This window comes from Opisthocomus hoazin, chromosome 7 (genome assembly GCF_030867145.1).
Source record: "Opisthocomus hoazin isolate bOpiHoa1 chromosome 7, bOpiHoa1.hap1, whole genome shotgun sequence".
In the NCBI taxonomy this organism is placed as follows: domain Eukaryota; kingdom Metazoa; phylum Chordata; class Aves; order Opisthocomiformes; family Opisthocomidae; genus Opisthocomus; species Opisthocomus hoazin.
In genome coordinates, this window is record NC_134420.1 from 36074492 (window position 1) to 36093623 (window position 19132).

Below are 19132 nucleotides of genomic sequence, written 5' to 3' on the forward strand. Positions count from 1 at the left end.
CAAGAACTTCATTCTTCCTCTACCATTTTCCCTCAGGCTCTATGCCAATGCTCACCAATAGGCTAAAAGCAAACCGAAGTAACTCCGAATGCACTGTTCACCCACCAGGCAGTGGTGACAAGGAGGAACTCATGGCCTGTTCCCCAACAGCTGCTACAGAGACCAGCAGCAAAACTCCCAGTGAAGGACAATTTTACTGCTTGGAGCTCTCAAAATAATAAAGCAATCTCATTTCATAAAGTATTGAGAAGCGTCACAGGTAAAGTATTGCAATGACTGTAAAGATCCTCCTAATGCTATTTCTGAAGAAAACCTATTGTATTTTAGGATGCTCTTCTATATTACTCTGCCTTTTATTTTTAAACCTCTTTTGAGACTGTGAGCAAATGTATACCTTGTACAGCAGCTTCTGCCCATGGTTTCCCCAGAGTATCATACACACAGAATCTCCCTGAAGGATGTATGTTTCATGCTAAAATACTGATAGACAGTTACACTAGCAGGAATAGTTTTAAAGAACGTTGAACAGGTATGACAGCAGCCAGGGTGAACTACTGCTGGTTACCATCTGAGAAGTGGAACCTGAGGAGCTTGACCTGACCAGCAGAGCCCTCCAAAACCACACTAAGTTTGGAGCACAGCAAGGCAAATGAGGAACAACGATGACGGCTGCACAGCTCGCTCAGAGCATCCCCAAGAGAGCAGCCATATGCTGACAACGAACACTGCAGCCGAAAGGAACCAAAATTGTACAACAGCTTCTTAAAATAAATCCTCCTAACAGGCCCTGCTTCCTGTTCTGTTAACAACCACCAGACCAGAGGAGTGGAACTTACTCTGAGTCACACAAATGCACGTGTGCTCCAGAGCACTGAGCTCTGGGTGCCTAGGCACATGTGGCTGCACACGCTCTTGTGCGGCCAGCTACAGGACCATGAGGAGAACATGAAAGCAGGATGTCTCTCTCTCCATTTTCTTCCTCTCTGCAGAGAACTTTACGTAGTTGGAAACTGAAAAATTGTGAGCTTTTTCCTCTCTACAAGTAAAACATGAACAAATGTTGCAGGCCCTTAATGCTTGTGGGTAACCAGAGCTCAGCCTGGTACAGGTACTCAGAAGTGACACATCACCTCTGCAGTGTCACATCCCCGGGAATCTCCAGGATCAAGACCTTACCGCTAAACCATTTTGTGTGACAGGGAAGGATCAAATTGCACAGGGTCATGGTAGAATATCAAGACAAAACCTTTTTCATGGTAACTGAATATTGTGCTCTCCAATCTTTTTCTCCTTTTCAGAAGCGTATTTCTATCTTTATGGTTGTGAAGTCAACTTTTAAATTGTGAACTGAGAGTAAACAATACAGTAAGTTGCCCAAGTTTGCAAACATACTAAAACAGGTTTCTCGAAAATAACTTCCACGTCATAGCTTGATGCCTTGAAATGACTGTCTGAACGCCATCCTTCTCCCCAGAGTTTTTTTGTCTGAACATATCTGGTTTCTTCTGGTCTGAATCAATGCAAGAAAAAGACTGTGGCTTTTTGTTGTGTCTTGGGTTAAAACCTATTGAAACTGGTAGATCTAGCACTACATTTCCTTTCAAGCTAAATTAGGCTACAGTTAAACACCTCTTTGTTTAGTAATCACTAAAAACAAAAGACTGTAAAAAACCACAGGCTGTGAAGGGTCTGCACCTCACAAGACAAAGGGAAACATAGGAACAGATGCCCCAAACATGGAGATCAGGGCAAAGAGTAGTACAGTTCTGCTCTTAAAAGTGCTGGGGATGAATATGGTATCTTTGTATCTTCATCAACATATGAAGCAGATCCTAACACGTGAAGCTTACTGCAAGCCAATGTTAAGTATATAACTTTTACAACATTAAACTATTATTTATTTGGTATTTTGCTAGTTGTCACTCAAAGCATGTGTAATAGTAAAAGCATAAAACTGTCTGTTTTTGGCGGGGGGGGGGGGGGGGATGGACGATGGTAAAAAGTACCAAGAACAGGTTTCGTCCTAAAGAAAACCATCCAAAATGAGTTTACTCTCTCAAAATACTGATAGGTTAATTTGAGCCTTAAAATAAATCTCTGAAACCCATTAAGCAGGTGAGAGGGACTTCAGTTTCATCCTTTAACCACACCTCATCCTTGGCCAAGTCCTAGATGGCTAACTACTTCCAGTTATTTCTCAACAAAGTTTTAAGCACCTCTGTTGGAGTCATCAGTACCTAACACATGTTGGGGAAAGCGGATGAAGTCTGAGTGTTAGACAAATAATAGACTTACTGACAGAATATAAGCAAAAGAACAAAACAAAGTAACTGAAAAAGACAGCAGACCAGTTCGCTTCTAGCAGCATTTGAGGAAGGCCTAGAATAAAGTGGGACACCTAACAGTATCCAAAAGCCTTTGGGTTATTTTATTTCAGCTATCTCACGTCCTAAGCTTTGGCAAGAAGAAATATGGGCAGGAAATGCTAGGAAGGTACCCAGTCCTTCACCTTCATATTCCAATAGTCTTTCTCACAGTACCAGCACATCAAATCAAACTTGATTTATCCTTAAAAAACCAGCCTAATTCCCAAAAGCTCTGCAGCATCTCTGGCCTGTTTCCAGAGCACTGTGGCACACAGGAGGTGGAGTGGGTGTTGAGGGGGAGGGACAGCATGTGGTCAGGAGAAGGAAGAACTACATGAGAATCTACTGGAAAAACCATGTCCTGCTCAACCTAGGCTCCAGATGACTGTTATAAGTGTGAGAAATTGTTTAATTCAAACAAAGTATAAGGGATTATGTGTGTATTTAAACCTTTGCTTGAACTGAGTCATAAAGCAGGAAAGCCATGAAAATGCAAAATTCACTTTGGAAAAATATGCCCAGATAAGGATATAGAAGGCATTCTGGATAACTGTGCAATACCTGTACTATCTGTGTATGTATAGATGGCCTTTAAAATTGTAGAAATGGAGCATTCTACATATAATGCTGAACATTTCAGTATCTCTATAAATTAGAAAAGAAGGTGGAAAACAGGACACGGAAAAATTCTTTTGTCCACTATTACACAAAACTGGCAAGAATTAGCAGCTGCAGCCAGACATCTTCTGACCTCAGTCTTAAAACCATATTTCATATGATATTACTCATTCCTAAGGCACATGTAAAAGAGCAGTGAACAACTGATGCTGATTGCAGTGGCTCGTTAGCCAGTCAGCAATAGATATGTGCCCTGCATATACTCATTTACTGTAACAAATATTTGCACATGGGATTGAAGCCCTGGGAAACCATACACCCACAGATAGTGTCTCAGTCAACCCTTCCTTTCAAGGCCCAGTTCCATTCCCTCCTCCATGTCAGTCCCTCCACTAATCTCTCCATTTGCCTTTTAGTCTTGCTTAGATTACAAGTTATCGTCACTAAGTACATGAAAACTGTAACCAAAGACTGTCTGTGCCTAACATAATCACTCAAATAATTTCCAGCTAATGATTTACTGTTTGCTTCACTTCCCCACCCACTGTCTGACTTTTTTAGGGCAAAGATATAGTTTCTTGCATGTTGCTACACACACCGACGTGGCTAAGAATGCAATAAAAAACATTTAACGGCAAAGGGGATGAATAGAACATTTGCGTATTTTCCCTTCAGCAGAAAACAGCACACTGCTGCTTTGGTGGCAAAGGCTTCCAGGCCCAGCAGCAGCTAAGGATTGCCTTCTGAGAGAGCCCTGCCAGTGGAAGCACTTTTGGCTCGACATGCCCATGTGTCTGCTGATCTGATTCTTCAATAAGACAATTCACTGTCTGTTTCTGGGGACAGAATGAATGGAGGAGTTAGATCAATTATCCAAGAGTCTTCAGGATACACTCTGACAGATGATGAAAGGACTCTAATATGTAATTGAAATACCCTGTACCAAAATACTCACATTAAACCTTGGCTGATTACACACAGGTCTGAGCTATCTCAGACCTTCAGAACAGGAATTGAGTTGTTTATCAGTGAAAGCCAAACTTCTAAAAAGCTGGCTGCCCACTACAGAGTCTTTGTGTTGGGTAAATTAGCTTCAGGAAGAGAATCAAAATGAATTAAAACCACATGGAGATCCTCTCCCTTTACCCCCCCTTTTCCCCTTTCGCTATATGAATCCCCTCACCAGGAGACAGAGGCCAGTTCAGTCTAATTTAGTCCAGTGTTTTTGTTTCCTAAAGTCTCAATCTTGGGCTGAGTCCATTAATAGGCTGCAGCTGATTTTAATCTAGATGAAGTCAAGACTTTTCTCTTCCTTGGTTTTAAAAAGATTACAAATTGTGTGTTATATAAATAGAGGGAAAAGTGAAAAAAAGTACCAGAATGAGTAAAAAATCTGCTCTCCATTAGCTGACCTGCTGAACAAGCCTGTGATTCAAATAAAGATGAGAAATGAGAGTTGTGGGGGGAAAAATACACAACTAAAAGCTCTAGTGATACTGCACTCAGACACACTGGTAAGAGGAGATGCAGTAATGTTTGATAGCTGCCATTACCATTGTAACAATACAGAAGAGATATTAATGAGACTCCCAAAGTGGCAAACCAGATGCCTCAAAGACTGTTCTGATAGTTTGCAGCACCCCATCCCAGTTAAACTTAAAATAACATTGATTAGCCACTACGACCACTTTGTATCTCACGTCTCTTTAGCAGCCAAGGTGTAATGAGTTGGTCTTAAACTAGCTCCTTGTAGATACTTGTGAGTGTAAAAAAATGCCATGATATCCACGTGGAGTGATTCAAGTGGGATCTCATCCTGAAAAAGGGATGCTGAACCTAGAGAGAGTTGCCTCAGATCAGTGCTGAGGTACCTTGGGAGAACAAGCGATAAAGAAGGTGAAATCTCTTCATCAACTTTCTGAACTACCTAGACTTACTCCTGTTCACTTCTTAGTACAGCGTGTTTCTATGTACTTCACCCTAAACTAATGTTATGTGCTCTCAGCCCCAGATTTCTCAGCATCAGTTTTCTTTATTAATTGCCTTGTGTGCTGATTTTTTTAAATAACATATTGAAACACTTAGAGAATGCTATCATATGATACTGATAAGGATCTGAAAATTGGGAATGCCAGTCTTAAATTACTTCAATTTTGGGTGGGAAGGGGCTAGGCTTTTTGGTTGTTTCATGCCAGCTTCAATTCTCCGGCTATTTTATGTCAGTCTGGAACTCTAGACGCAGTGATAGGACACCAGATGCCTCAAGACTGCATGAATTTATGATTTTTAAAATAATTGCAATAAGCTGCAAATGTGACACTCATTTTGCTCGATGCCCAAGCTCAGCGCTGATGCATTAAAAGCTTCCCTTTGAAGGAATCTCATGAACAGCTCATACGCAACTGCTCTATTTACAAATGGCCACTGCTGCCGAGGAACAAAGCTAAACATGAAGGGACTATGAACATCACGTGAGTCGACTGTAACTACTTACAGCACCCTACGATCACAGTCCTGGTGGCGAGCAGCAGGATGGCAGCCATTTGGAAGAAGGAGAGCTCTTTATAGAGTTGTCTATAACAGACTTTTGTTCTTTAACTCCAGGTGAAAAATGTAGGTAAAAAACTGCTTTAATCCACAAGAAAAAAAAGGGCTTTTAATAACCTTTGAGCAAGATTTTAAGTGAGCTGTACTCACAAACAAAAGATCCCAAGAAGTCTTTACGTCATTATGATAACTTAAAAATCTCAAAATAGCACTTGATTCCTTAAAGAATCCATTTCAGAAGTCCAGAAATGTTTTTCTCTGCTTGCTAGTGCTGTCACTTTGGGAACTGCACACATCTGTTTTATACAAACAAAGAGAGTATATACCTGCATAAAGTAAAAATCACAGTTTTGCCATAACAAGGAAATACAACAGACATAGTAAAAGTGCTACTAATCAATAATAAACAGTAAATATGCAGAGAAACAGACGGTCAGATGGACATGACTAAGAGGAGTTACATGATGATATCAGCTTTACCTGAATACAACCCCTCGTAATAAGTCTCAACTGCAATGATAAACGTGCCTGGATAAAACCCAGCAATTTTTTATTCCTTGCTAATGGGGCAAATGTAACTTGGAAGGGGTCTGTATGCAATCACTGGAGGTTTTATTTGTATAACTTTTCTGCAGTTTGACTATGACTATATTTGATTGCCTGTGGGTGGCTGTGGGACGGGCGGACAGCTGGGTGAAGAACTATGACAAAAGGAATCTTGTCCCATTTCCTGCCTGCGCTTCGCTCACTAATGAGCACTGCTCTGGGTCATTTTCAAGATTTCTTCATCTGTTGTTGTCTCGTCTGCAAAAGGGGCACCGCAGCAGTGGAGCTGTTGTCAGCTTGTCTTGAGAGTTTATTCTGCTGCCTCTCACTCCTGCAGCTGTGTGGGATTGTAAGTGCCTGGCTGTAAACAACGCCATACTTCGTGCTCCTTTTTGGATGACTTCAAGGCCAGTCGGAGGCCAGATGTGTTTGCTAGTGTAATCTGTTTCCCATTTCTTGTTATAAATGCATATCTCAACAACTCATAATAAAGCGAAATCAGGATTTATCTGTTGTCTTCTTCAGTGGGATTTGTGTTGGAAGGAGAACATTAATAAAACATAGTGAAGTCCTCAGCCTCTCCTTTCTTCCTGGAGTGCTTGAAACATTCAGTGGACGTATCCCCACCAGTAAACAACCAGGCTGGTGAATGTGATGCCATTAGACTCCGGCTGTAGCAACCAATATCCCTCTTGCTAGCTTGTGGAAACCAAGTCGTTCTGTTTCTTTAAGAAACACTGTTTTGCAGTAACACTGCCTCATTTATTTTTGTTTCTCTTGTCAGATCAGTTCCCTTGAAAAAGTTTCCTCCTGGTAACAGGTTTTGTCTTTTTACTGGGATCCTTTTATAAAAGGCTTCTACCTGTCTGCAGGCAGGTTTCAGCTATCTCCCACAGCAAACCATTCTGTTATCAAGTCCAGTCCATTGATTAGAAACTCCATTAGAGGAGCCATGTGAAGACTGCATCTCTCTCTCTGTTACCAGCGTAGCTCCCTGTGAGCTCCAGTAAGCCTCTATCCAGGGAAAAGGAGTAAATCACACCCAATTTCTTTGTATCAGAGAGATGTCTTTTGATTTGTATTGCAAAATGGTATTGAAATAGATTTCCCCTTCCAAGCAGGTGGAAAGGTAAGGCAGTGGGAAGAGGAATGCTGCAAGGGTTTAGCCTACCCCCATCCACTACTGGCCCACACGAGGTGTGCTGTTGCAGCACAACACACAGCTGTGCTCCCCACGATTCTCCCTCTCTTCCTTCCAGTTAGACCATGGCCATATGCACCCCCACTCCTCATATTTACTATAGTGTGACCCTCACTCTCAATTCAAACCTCTGCTCAAGTCTATCACAGATACTCCACCAACGAGAAGCAATTCCATTAGGCATGGCTTTGATACCAGACTTGCAATCCTCTGGTGTCTGCTACATGGTGTTTTATATCCTCTGTAAGTTGAAATAATCATAGACAGACAGACAGATAGATATAGATGGTCATAAAAACAGTTTCCATAAAGAAAGTCATAGGGTTGTCATTTCCCCAAGAAGCCTTCCAGAGAAATGCTCTGAAGTTTCATCCCAAAGGAAGTTTTGCCAAGGCCTCTAGCCCTGGGAGGAAACCCCTTCCAAAGTACTAGGCAGCTCTAATTACAGATGCATCAAACCAGCACTTACTTTTACTCAAGATAATTGTTCCTGGACAGTACTCCGAGGCTCATCTGTTGTCTTCAGCAGCACTAATGAATGTTAGTTACTCAGTCAGCCTTGCTAGTTCTGTTCAGCAAATGGGCCACCAAAAAACTAAGTAAATTCTATTTCTTCTATCCCACTTCAGTTTTATTTTAACACCCAAATACAAAAACTGTAACTGCATACGTAAACCTTCACGACTGGCATAACTGAAGACAACTGTTTTAGCTGGCATGGAAGACACAATTTATTCCATTAAAACCACTCATCATGATATGTGAGAACGAAAGAATCTCTTTTAGCTTTTAGGGAAAAATAATTTCTAGGGTTAGCAATTAGGAAATCAAAGCAAACCCAAAACATTTGTATTTGTAAACTGAGTTTGCTTGCTGTGGCTTGACTAAGATGTGCTAAACGTAATCTTGGATTTTTTTCTTCAAAGAACCACCACACTTTAAGATGCTAGTAATGTAAAAAACCTAAGCATGGGTAGTCATTCCCCCACTGCTCCATCTGGGTTTTCAGTATTTTCTTATGCTTTCACATCTACTATGTGAAGTAAAGATCAATCTGTTTCCAGAAGGCTACTTTGGTGGGTGGTCCGAGTTCACTCTATTTCTTAATTTTATTTTCCAGGACTTTCAGAGTTTTCTTTCCATTTTCTGTGTTGAACTTAGTGGTTTCATGGAGCCACAATACCAGTAACATAACATGGAGTATTTCTTTTATTTCTTCCTGCATCCAGCATGGTTTTACACACAGGCTGATCACCTCCAGAACCACAAGAAGCGCATCTAATTCGAGCTTGGCCCTAATTCTCCCGCATTCATCAGTTTTGTATACAGTTGACATACTATGACCCCTTGAAGAATACTCCTTACACTTGACCCTCTCAGTAGTTTCACAGGATTCTCTCCATTCTCTTTGTATTCTTATCAAATGCTTTCACTCTGTCAAATCAGCATGCCCTCAGAACACTTGCATTAAACAAAACAAGGCTATCTTCTCTAATTAAAGTTCTTGCTCTGTCTACAGTGAAGTCAGTAGAGCCTTCACAAAACACATAATCCATGAAGCCACTGTATTATAAAAAGCTTGCAAATAGTCTTCTGAAACTTGTGTCTTACACACAGGAGAAAGGAAATCCCTTATCTGAGCTAACCAGTAGAGTTCTGAGTGCAATTAGATTCTGGAATTATGGAAAAAGACTGCCATAAATGTATCAAAGTGTCATTCTGTACATCACGCACCAAGGTAACCCGTGAATTAACAAGAAATCAATGCAGGGGTGCACCTTGAATGTGAAGATAAAGCTCACAAGTATTTGTGGGCTGCTTTAATTTTGTGTCCAGAAATACCAAAGCACCACATACAAGAACGAACTCTTTATACCAGAATCAAAAAACGCATCCACTTTTTTCAAACACCCCAGCAACACAGCATTGCCTCTAATGGGGTGTAAATCTGTTTCTCCAATGTCTCTTGATATGTAGAGATGGTACATGGATTAGACAAAGCCAGAGTAAGACAAATGCACAGGCAAGTTAAGCAAACTTTCACGATTGCAAGGAATATCTTTAACTAATAACCTGAGATTAGCTGACGACATAACTGTTGCCTGAGTCATCTGAAAATCTGAAACAATGGCTCTGAGCATGGTAAACTTTGTCATTAATCTGACAGTGTGTCAGCCTCATGACTTGAAGGAGGAGGAGAGGGACAGCAGGGATTCTGCCACTTCAGCAGACAACTCTATGGGTGGAGTAGGAGCAGAAAAGTTACAGTAAGCCTGACTCAGTCTCCAGCAGATACATTCCTGATGCTTCAGCAATATGATTGAACTTTACACGCAGGACACCCAGTGCCTGTCACACTCAGTAAGGAAATGGCATCTCTCACTGTTCCTGATGGTGAGCAACAATGCAAAGGCGGAATCACATGGCACAGAAGCAGCAAAGCAGAGGAACCAGGGTTTAAAACCACGGTTTTAAAACCTCGCATCACCTAAATAAATATTAGCACTGACATACCTGATTTGGGGCTATCATGCAAGGGAAGTCTAGTCTTTAGATAAACACAGTGTCCGCCCTTAACCTCCTGAATTTTCCCCGTCTAATACAGCAGAAAGGTTATGCTGCAGTGCCCTGTGCTTCCTCACATTTAACGTTAGGGTAGCCAAGGGCAACAAAGACTCCTTCCTCTCTAGCCTGATAGCAGAGTTCTTCCTTCCTTTTGTTCACATGAAGAACAAACACCGAGATGAACAATAACGGTGGATGCTTCATTATGATGCTCTCCTGGGCACCCAGCCCTGGTTAGCATTATCTTACCACTTGGTTTTGTTTTGAAGGAAACTGTGAATGGTCCTTTCAATTGCTGGTGTTTGAAGATCAACATTACCTCTACTTCCTCTATTTTCAGGTCTTCCTATTTTACCAACACTATGTAGCACTATAAAAAAAAATGACACAGAGCCACTGAACTGAGAGAACTGCCGGTCTAAGAGGCAAGCAATAAGAGAAGGCGATTTAAACCAGCTTTCTCTGAACCAGTTAAGCTGCTGATTCTGAGCATTAGGAAAAAACAAAAACAAAATAAAAAACAAAGCCAAAACAAATTAATCCTTGGCAACTATTGAAGGAACACAGTTTAAGCTTGGAATATACTTTATTTGAAAACATCCAGGCATCTGATCACACTTGCTGAAATCAACATCAGCAGCAGATCCCTCCCTGTCACTTCTCTTACTTACAAGACAGCCTTTAGTCATTCAACAAAATCCATACCCTCTGATCTGTAACAGACAGGTGGCAATTTACCACAGACTTCTCACTTGTGCACTCCTGTAGACTTTTACTCTTCTTGGACAAGTAATTGTTTTGGACAAGTTACTACATTATCACTCTTCACACTATGAGAAGGACAGGTGAACACATTTAATGACAATTGTGCAGTCCTCTCTGGAGCATCAGCCCAGGCACAGCCAAGAAGCTACACTGAAAACAGGTGTCAGCGGAGGCAGTTGTTCCAGTGGTGACTGGGAAGGGGAAGGGGAGCAAAGGGAGGCAGACAGCTTCATCCTCATCCAAGGCTCCTTTTCTGCAAGATCTGTCCACAAAAGACACACTCCCAAAGTGAGTGTGGGGCAAGCCAGCCTCAGCTAGCACGAACCTGTCAGCTGCAGCCCGCAGGTGGGCCAGCGCATTTACCCCTCTGCCAGAAGAGGACTCGAGTTTGTAGACTGAGTTTGTGGGCTGAAGTTGCCTGTGCCCTTGAGCGATACAGCAGTAAGCGAGGTCCTTCCTGAGCCCAGACAGCTGGGATCAGCTGGTGGGACGCCTTTCACCCTTCATGTTCAGAGGTGACAGTGGAATTTAGTTCATTTCATACTGGAGAAACCTGGACTTGCCCTGACTTCTGGCCACTGCTTAGGAACCTTTCCTAGGGCATGACAAATCCTCCAAATGAAAATCAAATAGTGCCTTGGGTGGCTGCTCTCCTCGCTGCTGCTACAGTAGGTAGGAGGCTACGGATCGGTTGTGTGACCACTCATTCCCTGGCTTGGCTTAATGTATATTCGAGACAAAAAGGGGGAACAAACCTGTTTCTCAAGGAAAAGAAAGTACTCTGGATGAATAAAAGTTAGCTCCGTTAAACTCTGACAGAGTCCCATTCAGTATTACTCGGCTGGAAGGACTGTGGTGATGAAGCAAGGCCACAAAGCTGTAGGGAAAGGAGGGCTGAAAGGCAAAGAAGAAACAACGTACCTTTGAGCTCTGGCGCGCACAGCATGAGGCCGTGCTTCTGTCTCAGATATGAAGGTGGCTGGGATCACATTACAGAGCGATCACAGTTATGCTTTATACACCCTAATTTAGCAGTTTGGGCTTTTGCTACCACATTAGAAGACATTGGCTTGATTTTCAAAGGTAACAAGCACCTACAGCTCCCACTGACTTTACCGACAGCTGCAGCTCTAAAAATCAGTTTAAGATAGTTTGCATATTGAGAAGAACTGAAGCAAAATAAAAGGCCTATTGTGTGGATACGAAGACTTTAAACACTGCTGACGGGTGGTATATGAGCCCCTTCCCTTTTCAAATGAATTTCACTTCATGTTTTGTTTGGTTTTCCTGTTGATGCATCCTGCACCCTCCAGTGCTAAGCTGGTGGGATCCCACATACTTTTCCTGGCATGTGGAGTTTAAAATAAGAGACCTCAGCAATCGGATATCCTCAGCATTTCCAGCTATTGAACACAATCATGAGTACTGTGATCCATTTTCAGAGCCGAAAAGAAAAGATACATAGGAATATTCTCCCCGTGCTGGTACAGGGCAGACAAAAGAAAACGAAGCAAACAGGATGTTCTGCTTCTCTGTGAACTCCAGCAAATGGCCATGGCCGACAGGATACAGCCCACAAACAGGCAGCTGCAATATATGTGCCCAATACCTTGTTCTGGTTAATTCACTTACAGCACAAATACACATGCAGAAAGTAAAAGGTGTAGAGAGCAAATCCCACCTGACATGCGTCCAAACTGAAGTCCATCAAACACGTGCAGCCTGAAGGAGGAATGTGAGTTTTCTATATGCTACCAAGCAAAAGAGTCTCATCCCTAAACTCACTCAGAACATCTTCAGGAGTGCAATGCTTGGTGTTCACAACTCAGGACATCAGCCTGCTTATTCTAAGCTTATTCACTCAGTAGTAAGTCACATCCCAGCTGAGGTCTCCACAACAGCACACAGCACTCTGAGAAATCACCCTATTGCAGACTGCTTGACTCCGCTCTGAGAGTCTCACAACAATTTCTAGAAACGTCACTTTTCACATCTCTGCTACTGCTTCTGGAGAGCGCACCTTCACAGGGCTTTGGGCTGCATGGGAGATTGTTTCTGTAATGAAAAAGCTATGAAGTTTAAATGAAAACAGGATTCCGTGGACAACAAAGTAAAATCTTTTCAGCAACAACATCTCCTGTTGAACTGTTAATTACAGCATCATCTGACGGTGCTTCCTCTTCACCCATGCAGTCATGCATGCACTGCCTTGCCTCAGCTGAGCCCCAGGGCAGACCCTCTAGGGTTACTCAGGTGGCAAACCAAGGAACAGTCGGGGCCGATACACCATGCTCTAACAAACTGCTGGCTAAACTTGTTGCTTCTCTCATCTCTGTAACCCTTAACCAACTCAATCCAGACCCAAAATTTAATCTCACAAATTTCACAGAACAGAGCAACAAAGGACCAAATTCTGCTTTCATTACAACATAAACAATGAGAAGAAGCGCTACAACAATCATTAACACTATGTTAAAAGTTCAAATGAATATTAGAGAAAAGACTTCACAGTAACAGCTCAATGTTATTAATTTTAGGGAATGACTGTAAAGAGAAAAGCCTTTTGAAGTAAAAACCTGTTTACTGGGAGGGTTTATCACATGTGTGTCTGTTTTCAACGAAAGTGCTGTATATTCCTGTTCCATCTTATCAAGACAGATCTAAGCTTATATGATAAGATCACTTAAATTTGTGGTTAGTCCAGTTTTAAATACAGGGCAAGTCTACACATCAGATGTAGAGATACCTGAGGTTGTTCTAGGTGTGTTAATTCTGCAAACACAGAGAAAGTTTCAAAGAAAAACAGCACTGGGGCCAAAGCAGCAGGAAGCCTATTTGCAAAGCGTTATCCCTGTGCTAATAAGCCCCTCCTCAGACAAAGTTTTCTAGTTTAGATGCAATGCTATTCAATACACAGGATTACGCTGTGGAGACTTCAGGTTTAGACTGTAGCTAACTGCTGGATCTCTGCACCACTCTCTCCTCCCCAGCACGGGGAACAATAAAGTGCCCAGCATTTCCCTCCAGCAACCAGGCTGTATGCTCAGAGATTTTACAAGATTTTAACACGAAGAATACATAAAGTCCTATAGCTAAAGAAAAGTTGCACGTACAAGCAAGGTTAAATCATTTGGGTCATAGTCCTCTACTGCTAACTACCATTTTACTAGGTGAAGTGACAGTAGTGACGGCTTCATCAAATGTGCTACTGCTGAAGCCAGAACAGACATAATCTTTGAGGACAGCAAAAGAAATCTAGTTGCGCCTACGTGAGAAATGGATAAATCACAGTGAGACTTCACTGCCTTTTACCTTTATAAGCTCCACACAAAAGCACAAGACTTTACTCTGGCTGGAAAACATGTTTTTGGAAAGACATTTTTTTGGCTTTCTCCTCATCAGTGTATTCACTTAAGAACATTAAGACCATTTGAGGTACATTTGACCTTATTCTTCAAATCTGCAGCTTGAAAGATGTGACACCTTCTACGTTAAATCCAGGTAATTACTAATAGAAGTCTTGCTCTTCTATAACAACGTTCAGTTCCCAGAACTATATACCGTCACAAATCACAGATACTACCTCAAATCAACAGACAACTTCACTCCTTATGTTAAAAGCCGTTTGGAAAAAAGGCCATTTGCTTTAGCACTGTGCTGAAAACACAGGGGACTAGCCCACTTTGATCAGGAATTCATCAGAGAGACTGGTAAGGTCTCTCTGAAGTGAGATCATTTTGTCCCAGGAAGCCTCTGCCAGCCTTGAAAAGAGGATAACGTCTTTCCACATACAGACTTGTACTCTTCAGCTCATTGTTTTAACAGCATTGGATTGAAAAAAAATCAGTTTCAGTTCACACTTGTGTAAATGAGAACAGATTTGGCACACTGCTTGCACTAAGTTTTTTTCATATTACATTTAGTAAAACTCAAGAAAAATAAAATGCTGGCACTTGAGTTGCAATCCAGCAAACCATTTAGGACATATTTAGCTTTCAGTGCAAGCAAGCAATACTGCATCTTCTGTGTCTTTACATACGTGTTCAGAAATGAGCAGGTAGTTCAATACTTTGTGCTATACTGGATTTATCCAGCACAATACCGTCCCACAAGTTAGGCTCACAGCAAAAAGTATGGCCAGAAACTTCACCAATCTGTTGTCTATCTACTATGCCACTAGAAAGATCATGTTTGCAGAGAGAAGCATTTAAGTTTACTGAAATGGCAGAGTTTATTCTGTTTCTACTGGATCTAAACCCAAGATACCTCTAGTCTTCCTTCAAAATTAAAATATTTTCCCTCCACTTCTCTTCATGACCATTTTTAGTCGGGTTTGTATCTGTGCTTTGCTCCTCCAGACTCCTTTGTTTGATAGCCGTGGAGTTCAGCTGCTCCAGAGAGGCTTTGCCAACGCTGCTGCAGAGCAGTAGAGCGATTCCCACAAAGCCACCCAGTGAAGATGCCCTCACCCACGCGAACGCCATTCCTGGGTCAGGTTTAGCAACCAGTTCCCCCAAATGCCATGAACTGGCTGAACAAAAGGACACTCTCATTGATGTCAGCTACATCTGTATGAGTGTTTTTGCTGGCATTGGGACGATAGGAGTCTTTTTTTTTTTTTCACATTCCTTACTGCCAGGATAAATCTAGCCTACAAACTGATCATGTTTTTTCACTCTCATTATTACAAACCTGTTAGAAATAGCATGAGGCTTTCAGTGTCCTGTGGGGAATACAGCAAAAACGGTTCCACCCCACAGAGATCCTAACAATGATCAGTTCATCTTTACCCCTCCAACAGGGCCGGAAATCACCAGTGGCACTGCAAATCTGTTACCATCTCAATAGCAATGCACAACTTTATTCCCATTAATCTGTCTTCCATCCATTCACACATCGAGTACAACCCTGCTTCATTTTGCAGATTATATCCATGTTGCTCCAGACAAAGGTCACTTTATAGTTACAGTTCTTCAAATGAATAAAAGCTTTTGATGCAGTAAATCATTGTCTCTCACTGTTCAGACTCACACAATACAATACAAATAATGCTGCCCTTTCTTTCAGAATTCCCTTTCTACATCACTACTCATTACCAAAGCATTTCTTTACAAAATAAAATGAGGCACTTTTCAATTGCTTCAGCCATATAAATTAGTTATAGCACTTTGGAGATGGTTTGCCATGCTGCACTGCAAACCCAGACCCTACACTATCTTGAGATCAAAATGAGCCTACCTCCTCACATTAGTGACAAACGAAACATAATGTACCAAGGTTTCCCTAGATTTAGGTGTTCCTAGATCTTTTCCCTCTTAGCACTGTGAAACTTAAAACCTAAGACACTCTCTTCTGAGTGCCACTTACCTTTTGTTTCTGCTAATCAGAAGTTACCTGCCTCAGTAAGTCATTTCAGGCAAGGTGAGCGTGGTTTTGCGCCCACAGACGTGTGCAGTGGAAAACAGGGCAGGAGAAAGGGTGGATTAATCAACTAACTAATCAGCCAGTCCTGCTGGCACAAAAATCAAACTCTTCCCTTGAGCAATACAAGGTATTCTGTCCTTTCTTTGGGTAGTGCGGGGAGCCAGTCACCATGAGCCACAAAAGTTATGAGGTTAAACTTGCACATAGCTCTAATTTTCTTTGAAAAGGAAGAGTAAAACATAGCAGGATAAATCTTAATGTCAAGTACACTCACACACAACAGAAACCATTTAACAGCAAGAGCACTTTATTTAGCGCTGAAGGTCATAACAAGAACTGAGGCCGAAAGCTGAAGGCAAATAAATTCTAATTTGAAATACAGAACAAGTATTTAGCAGCAAGGTAGCTAAAACTTGAAAACACTGTCAAGGCAGACCACGAACTCACATTTCTTGATGTCTTCAAATAAAAGTGAATGCCTTTCTAGAAGACATGATTCAGTGTAACAGAAGTTACCAGGTACCCGAAGGAAACATGTATGATATACGGGAGGTCAGTTTGGATGAACTGCTGATTCCACCCATCTTTACACCCTATGAAACCGAAAATAAATCATTACTCACAAGCAAGTGCTAGCTCACTAGTATTATTTGCCTTATGTTTTCAGTGCTTCTGAGCTCTTTCAGTGAAGAGTAACGTTCATCACTTGGTTAAAGCATTCAGCAAAAAGTCCCAATCAACTCTGCAGTTGGCAGCCAGCCACCATGTTCCCTGTCTTCTTTTGCAGCACCATCCTCTTACTAACAGAGGGCATTTATTGAGGTGAGATGGAATGAGACTTATTTCCACAAACAGCCAAGCTATCAGTTGCTAACAGCTAGGCTCTGTTGCTAGCTTGTATTCATTCCCCAGAATGCTGCTGCTTAAGCTAGACTCGGACAATCGCCCACAGATACAGCTTAAAACTGATATCAGCTTATTCAGCCTATCTTCTTTTTGCATATGTATGTGCATGGCTAAGTGGCATCTTCTAGTTGAGCTGACCTAACCCAGTATGTACTACATTCAGCTTCAGTGAAACTATAACTAGTCAAGAACAGCCCAGAATCTGTTCTGACTGATACATCAGGAACAGAGTTACCAGCTAATGTTTTCCGCCCAAAACAGAAGTTATATCACTGCAATGAGAAAAAAACATTTTTGTGACTTGCACCCTTAATCAAGGAGATCTGGAGCTATTTTGCTGTTCTTCTTCTTTTTAACAGTATCACTTCATTCACTTTAATTAGTATATTGAATTAGGGAAGCAACCACAAGTCCTTAAACAGAATACACAGACAGTAAAACTTCCAATACTTTGCAGTGTTTTGATCGATGTTTCTGCCTCTCTGTTTAAGCTCTCTACAAAATAGGGATCTGCAGTCAGACTGGATTTTGCAGCCACAGTTCAGGTTCATCACAGAGTCACACAGCATGGTAGTACATTACATGACATTGTATTGCAATTTAAAGGCAACTGAGGCTATTTGGGGGGTTTGCACTCCACCCCCTCCACAGCACAGAGCATACTGAAGCAATGAAAAGAGGAGACTGAAGGATGATTTTCCTTGCTAAACCTCTGACTGACCAATCTTGCTTTCTGATCATCAAATTTCATTTCTCTAGTCTGCAAGTGGAAATAAAAGAATAACTGGATTCTTTTCGTCCCTGAACACTTCAAATTTATAAAAGCAAAGAAGTTTTCTCCGTGGCATCCTCTGGCAGCCTGAAGCTCTCCTCTGACAATGCAAGAGAAGCAGTTCTGCCTTCACTAGGGTCTCCACCGAACACTCCGGTGCTTGCACTGAGGCCAGGAGATGCAAAGATAGGAGGGAAACAGAGCCGCGCTTTACATAGACAAAGAGGATTTTGATACACTCCTCCAAATGGGGCAGCATTACCATCTTAATAGCCTTTTGCTCTCAGCCCTCTTCCTGAGGACGCTGGAGATTTTTGCGAATGGAGAACAGTTCCGCTTCCCATTTCAACTGCAACAATAGCAGAAGGGCTCCTTAAACTGCATCAAATAGCAGCCTGTGAAATCCCTAACTAGCCGCACTGCCTCTCCTGCCGTTTTATTATCCTCTGGCCCACAGAACAAAAGGGGAGGGAGCTCCTCCTCGTTTTTAGCCTATTCCACACATCCTAATCCCTCAGAGGTGGCAATGGAAATTGCCTGTGGAACTGTTAAATCACACTTTCACTTTGTCTTTCATTCCCCATTCACCCTCCCTAATCAAGGAGTTTCCAGCCACATTTTCCGATATCAATTTGTTTATGGCCTATTGGTTAATGGTCCTGGGATGGGACCCCCTGCGTAAGAAGAAAGAATCCTGGGCATTTCAGCCAGCTGCTGCTTCTCGCCCGTTCCCACACCCATCCACTTGTTCCCATCAGCCGCCTTGAATGTGCTCACCTCCTGACACCAACTGAATTAAACAACAAAGCCTGAATGGAAAAGCTGCCTCTGCAACCAGGCTGTGGGACAGATTACACTTGCAAGCACTATACGACATCCCTCAAGCAGCAATGCACGGACGCTCCCTCACCGACTGACCTGTGGCCAGCTGCCTTACTGACATCTTTTCAGGCCAGACTCTTTTCAGTGGAGCCCAGCGACGGGACAAGGGGCAATGGGCACAAACTGAAGCACAGGAAGTTCCGTCTGAACATGAGGAAGAACTTCTTCCCTCTGAGGGTGACGGAGCACTGGAACAGGCTGCCCAGGGAGGTTGTGGAGTCTCCTTCTCTGGAGATATTCAAGAACCGCCTGGATGCGGTCCTGTGGAGCCTGCTGTAGGTGACCCTGCTTCGGCAGGGGGGTTGGACTAGATGACCCACAGAGGTTCCTTCCAACCCTAAACATTGTGTGATTCTGTGATCTTACCTTGCATCCAACTTCCCTTTGGAAAGAAACATCTGCTACTACTCTCATAAAAACTCCAGGCTCTCTTGCATGAGGCAGCCTGGTGCCACTTTCTGCATCTTATCTGAAACAGTCATTTCCAGGTGATTTGCTCACCTCCTCCTTCCATAGAAATAATGATCATTGAAATGTGGG

The 19132-nt window shown here is 42.2% G+C and overlaps 1 protein-coding gene across 5 annotated transcripts in view; it reads right to left on the reverse strand.

The window, feature by feature from the left end:
* The window catches only part of RAD51B (RAD51 paralog B), a 423310-nt gene that overhangs the window by 114326 nt on the left and 289852 nt on the right, over positions 1 to 19132 (reverse strand). The window contains exon 11 of one of the 5 annotated variants that reach the window (XM_075425163.1): positions 16463 to 16625. The exons of the other annotated variants lie outside the window; for them this stretch is intronic. Coding sequence (XP_075281278.1) covers positions 16516 to 16625 — 110 coding nt within the window. The 3' untranslated portion in view covers positions 16463 to 16515. Of the gene's footprint in view, positions 1 to 16462; positions 16626 to 19132 lie in introns of those variants that run through there. 5 annotated transcript variants of the gene reach the window in all.